Source organism: Orycteropus afer, unplaced genomic scaffold (genome assembly GCF_000298275.1).
Source record: "Orycteropus afer afer isolate SDZICR_OR568_19922 unplaced genomic scaffold, OryAfe1.0 scaffold00191, whole genome shotgun sequence".
Classification (NCBI taxonomy): domain Eukaryota; kingdom Metazoa; phylum Chordata; class Mammalia; order Tubulidentata; family Orycteropodidae; genus Orycteropus; species Orycteropus afer.
The window spans coordinates 632,953-638,977 of NW_006921778.1; the positions used below are offsets into that span (position 1 = coordinate 632,953).

At 33.4% G+C, this 6,025-nt stretch overlaps 1 protein-coding gene across 1 annotated transcript in view; it reads right to left on the reverse strand.

The window, feature by feature from the left end:
• Window positions 1-1,132: 1,132 nt before the first annotated feature.
• YTHDC2 (YTH domain containing 2) overlaps window positions 1,133-6,025 on the reverse strand; it is a 160,166-nt gene continuing 155,273 nt past the window's right edge. The window contains exons 27-29 of the mRNA XM_007947571.2: window positions 3,362-3,565; window positions 2,433-2,615; window positions 1,133-1,213 (exon numbers count right to left, since the gene is read on the reverse strand). Coding sequence (XP_007945762.1) covers window positions 1,133-1,213; window positions 2,433-2,615; window positions 3,362-3,565 — 468 coding nt within the window. The remainder of the gene's footprint in view (window positions 1,214-2,432; window positions 2,616-3,361; window positions 3,566-6,025) is intronic.

A 6,025-nucleotide genomic window follows, 5' to 3' on the forward strand; every position in this document is an offset into this window, starting at 1 on the left:
AAATGGCAAAGAGATATGAGAGTTGGCACCAGCACAGATTTACAAAAAATTATCCCCAATTTATTAAGCCATAAATGCAACAAAGAAAAATTATTTCCAAAAGTATAAACAAGAGAAAAAGTACTGAAAAGAAAAATGGGAGAAGGCATTTAGAATTGTGCTTTTTGTAGTTTGGAAGATACACAGTAACTAAGCTACCTCTGCTACTCATTGAGCAATTTTTAAAACTTGTCTAACATCTTGTTTAAAATTTTAAACTTGTCTAAATCCAATTTCTCTAACTAAAAACAAGAGGTCATAATTACTGTACTTATGTAAGAAAAGTGTGAAGGGTATAAAATGAGAGGTAGGAAGGGGTACACTATACAAGCAAGACCAGGAATAAAACTGAGCACTTATTTTGATCTGATCAAAAGCAGGGGAGAACTCTCTACCTTTTATCAGATTTTACTGCATTTCATAATTGCTGAAAAAGAATATCTCTCCTTTTTTCCCTAATGTATCTCGGGTTAATAATGGTAAAATGAATAGCCCTTATTAGCATATACTGCTTTAAAAGGGACATTTTTAGAATTTACTTGTTTTTCCTTGTATGTTTTTAATGATATATGTTAAGAGTTAACTGTTATCAAACAGTGTTCAAATGTAATGATATGGTTCAGGCCTTTATTAAAAGAAACCAATTTACTTTGCATTAAAAAGCCATCAGTAAGAAATGTAAGTCAGTGTTTTAAACAAATGAAATGTTTAACTTTAAATTAAGTACATTTAGAATAATGCTGTTCTGTGCCAAATAATGAAACTACTATTTTATTCAGTGATAAACCTGTATTTACAAAACACTACGTACTAACTGTATGATCGTTATAAAAATTAAAATTATCTTTTTTTATATTAAGAGGAACAGTTCTGAAACATTAAACTAAAGAAGCCCATTTATAACAGACAACCTCTTCTCAGTTTTCAGAAGTCAGTGCATCAAGTGGTTATAAATAGGCATCATGTTTTTTGGTAGCTGTAAGTTCTAGAAAAGTTTAAAAAAAAAAAAAGGAAAATATAATTATCTGAAAGACATTCTTAGTGATCACATACACCACCAGTACTCAAAGTCAAGAATGCTATAACCTGAGTGTCAATCAGTTGTGGTTTTTTCTCCCAGTGGAAGGCGTTCCCATAACTGCAGCAACTGTTCACCAACCTGAGGTTCTAGTTCCTAGATAAATCAAAAGTCAAAGTAAACATAAAAAGAATCAGATTGAAATATTTTTTGTTTTTAAATCACTAAAACCTATACTGATAAAAATTTTAAAAATCACTTTAAATTTCATTTTTCTTCTAGAACATGCTAAAATCTTATGATATACATTGCCTGAATTCTATGCTTTCAGATTTATGGAGATGACTTCCAGACTTGCTACAACATGCAAATATCTCAACTATTTGTGACAAATTGCAGGAGATTTCCATGGAAAATTGGAAACTCTTATAGCTGGATACACTGGATTTGGCTTTTAATAGAGATTCAGCAAAAGCACTCAGCTTGGACTTACAAAGATTACTGTAAAACCTATTTTGTGTTTTGTTTTCCAAGAAACTATCTTAGGTGACTATGTATTCTCAAGGAGTATTTAGATTTACTTGAAAATCATTATTATAGGATAAAAACTAAAATGCTTTTATACAATTAAAAAAAACTGTTACTTTATTATTCTCTTGTGGATGAAACCTCTAAAAGGCACTTAAAAAGAACCCAAAACTTATCACGAAATGATTCGAAGTGAATCACAATGGTACAAATCAATTATAAGTTGTGTGACCTCAGGTAAAACTAGTATCTCTGAGTCAATTTTCTCTTATATAAAATTGGGCTAATAACTCATTTTATGCAGAAGAATTAAACTAGATCATACAAAGCAGTTAGCACAGTATTTTGTCAACATACGTTAATGCTCATCATCTTAACTAGTTTAAAATCTATGTTAGCAGCATCATGAAGGCAAAGTAAAACATAACAGAAATAAAACAGATTGAATATTAAGAGTTTTTTATTTACTTCATATAAATAATTAAAGCTATAAAGAAGTTGATTTCTATGTTCTTCTTAAGACTTTAGTCAAATTAATTCAGAGTTGCATTCAGTTTGGGTCATATGTTTATAGTAAGGCAACAAGATCCTCCATGAAGTGGCCTATAAACTATTTTATAAGTGCAATGATATAGAGATGCCAAACTTAAAAAAAAGTTTAAAAAGCAATGACCTCTATCAGACATTTTGCAAGCAGGTTTTCGATAGCTCCTTTACAAATCTAAACCATTGTTTCCCAAGTGTGTAAGAAACATACAATTTGCTCCTCAAACAAATCAATGAATAACAACAAAGCAAAACAAAAACAAAATAAGTGGAAGAAAACATTGTAAATGCCATTGTATACCTGCCCATCTCTGCTTATCTGGACTTTCTTGTTGTCATTCCAAGGATTGAGCAAATGGTGTGCAAACTGAAAGGGAAGACTTTCTTTTCGTATCCATTCCACTTTAAATACTCCTCCTAGTCCAGCTGAACCCCAATCCTGACTCTTCTCCCTTCCTATCTCTGAAGACATCCTAGAAAATCCCTGTAAGTAAAGTGGGGGGAAGAGGTAAGGGTGAGGAAGATATTAAACTAAATTCAATTTACCTGATATGTTTTAAGTTTTTGTTTTAAAGTAAAAATGTGTATAAAAATAAGATGTATAACAAAAACAAAACATAAGCTACTTATTAAATGTATTTTTATTTAAAAATTTAGTTAAAAATATCAGCAAATTTTAGAGGAAAAACCAATTCCAGTCTTCTAACAATTGCAAATATTAATAGATATTTTCTAAATAATGTAGCAACAACTCTAAATTCACATTTATCCCATGATAAATGGATATAAAATAACTTCCAAACTCTTATTTCTAAAAATTACAGTAATACCATATAATAAATTATTTTGTAAATTCCAATATATACTAAGTCAACATGAGTTAAGAAACACACTTAATGTCTTGATTGTCAACACTAAATTTCTTTGCCTATTTACATAAATATTTTATCAGACAGTCAAGCTTCTCACTACTTTTAATCCACCTGGGAATTAGTAAATCTAAAACTGTCTTCAGAAAAAAATGTTAATTTAGAGAGGCTCTAGGAAGACAAGGCAAAAACAAAGGGATCACAGTTCTATCATTCTCTGGAAGGGAACAATATATTCCTCATTTTCAGTCAAGCAAAATGCACTCCCTGTGTTTTGAGGAAATAAAAAGCCAGGTTTTTTGTGTAGGCTAAACTTGCAGCCAAAACAGCCCCATTTTACTGTTATTTCAGGACAGCTCACCTGGAAATGTCCAGATCCTTGAACAGAAAATACCAAGTAAACCATGCTGCTTTCCCAAAAGGCTCGATTTAGCTTCCGCTCATTACTAGGGGTTGTAGACCAGATACCCTTCTGTTGAGAAATCTCAAGGTTTCTCAAATTGCTACTCTTCATTATGAAGTATCGAACAGGCATGTTTGGTCTTGGTGAAGGAGACTTTGAGCCCTACAAAAGAATGCATAAATTCTTGAAAGGCACTTTGATCTTTCAAAATCAATAGGCTCGATCATATCATCATAAACATGTAAACCAAAATATTTTTACCAAATATCAACAAATGCAAATAGCTCCATCATGCCTAAACACCTCTACAAGCTCAATCAAAATGATGTGAAAAGCCAAAACCAAGCACTCATCAGAACATTCAAACCCTTATCAAGAAAGGATCCTGGATTACCAACTTTTATTTATATTCCAAATGTACTTTCAGGAAATAAACTTCCAAACATAAATGGGCATAGCACCACACATTATAACCCTCAACGAGCCACTGGTACATTTTTGCTTCTTCTCTATGACCCTATACTCTGCTACTCTACAGGTCTTAGTTCCAAGTGCTTTCATCCAGAGACACAACAATAATTCCACTGAACTGGAAGTTAAGACTACAACCTGGACTCTTTGGGCTCCTCATGCCTTTTAATGAACAGATAAAAAAGGGAGTTACTACACTAGCTGGTGTGACTGATCTTGATTACCAACAGGGAAATTGGACTGCTATTACAGAACGCAGGTAAGAAAGAGTATGTTTGGAATACAGGCAATCCATTAGGGCATCTCTTACTACTACCATGCCTTGTAAGTAAAGTCAACAGAAAACTATAACAACCTAAATCAAGCAGGACCACTAATGGGCCAGTCCATTCCAAAAGTGAAGGTTTGGGTCACCTTACAAGGCAAAGAACCAACTGAGGTACTTGTTGAAAGCAAAGAAAACATGCAATGAGTAATGGAATAAGGTAGTTTTAAATACCAGCTATAATCACATAACCAGTTGCAGAAACAAAAACTAATTATTATGAGTATTTCCTCCTTATTTTTTTTATAAATGTGTGTGTGTGTGTGTGTGTGTAAATATCTTTGTTCTTTTCATTCTCTAAAGGCATTGGTGGTTGAATGGTAGAATTCATGACTTCTATGTGGGAGACCCAGGTTCAATTCCCAGCCAATGCACCTTGTGTGCAGCCACTACCCATCTGTAAGTGGAGGCTCACATGTTCTTGTGATGCTGAACAGGTTTCAGCACAGCTTGCTAACTAACGCACACCAGGAAGAGAGGCCTGGCAAACTACTTCCCAAAATCAGCCATAGTAAACTGTATGGACCAAAATGGTCCGATATGAAACCAATCATAGAGACAGCACAAGACCAGGAAGTATTTTGTTCCACTGTCTATGGGGTCACAACAAGCCAGGGGCCAACTCGTAGGCAGCTAAAAACAACAACAATAACAATGAAGTTATAGGGTATCAAGGAGAAAAGTGAACATCACTTCGTATCCACTCTAGGGAAGGAGTTAGTGCATTTTTGGTTGTATGCAGAATAGGTGTATCATGTCACATGGCGGTACAATTTTGTTACTGTTTTCATTTGGAGATTAAGTATGGTTAATAGGTGCCAAGTTATTTGGTCAAACACTACTCTAGATGTTGCTATGAAGTGTTTATATATGACGAGCATTTAAATCAGCTGGCCTTAAGTGAAGCAGGTTATCCTTTGTAATATGGGTGGGGCTCATCTAATTACTTGAAGGCCTTAAGAGCAAAATCAGAGGCTTTCCCAAGGAAGGATTCTGCCTCCAGACTATAAATAGACATTCTACCAAAACTCTTCCCTCTCCTCTATGCTTCAGATATCAATTTGGAACAGAAGACTGCTGGAATTTCCAGCCTGTTGCTTGACCTACAAATTTTGGACTTCTTTTATATATATATATATGTATATATATATATATATATATACATACATACACACACACACACACACACTTATATACCTATATCTTACTGCTTCTGCTTCTCTAGAGAATCCTTACTAAGATAAGGAATAAACCACAGAATAGATGTTACAATGAAAATATCAATAAACTTAAAGACATGGCAATAGAAACTATCAAAATAGAATCAAGGAGAGAAGAGAGACTAATAAAATGAAGAGAACAGTGTTACCTATAGAAAAATATCAAGTGGTTTTATATTTGTGTATCTAGAGTCCCAGGAAAGAAGAGAGAAGAGATATAAAAAGAAGAAATAATGGCCTTTAAGTTTTCCAAAATTGGTGAAAACTATAAAGTTCAAAGAAACATACAAAGAACCAGACCAAGTCATTTTATAATCTAATTGCTGAAAATCAGTTATGAAAAGCAGCTAGAGAAAGAGATACATTATATACAAAGAAAGAGATAAGATATAAAATATCTCATCAGAAATTATGTCAAGCTAAAAGATAACGTTATGAATAGCAAAGAAACACTGTTTGCTACATTACCGTGCAACTTTAGGAATAGTCCGTTTAGGCTAAAAGGCTCAAAAAATAGGATTGGGAAAGAGCTGCAACATCTGAGTAAACCCAGCCTTACTCATGGAAAAGAGAAAGCTTTCAAGACCTTCATTTGTGGATGTGGCA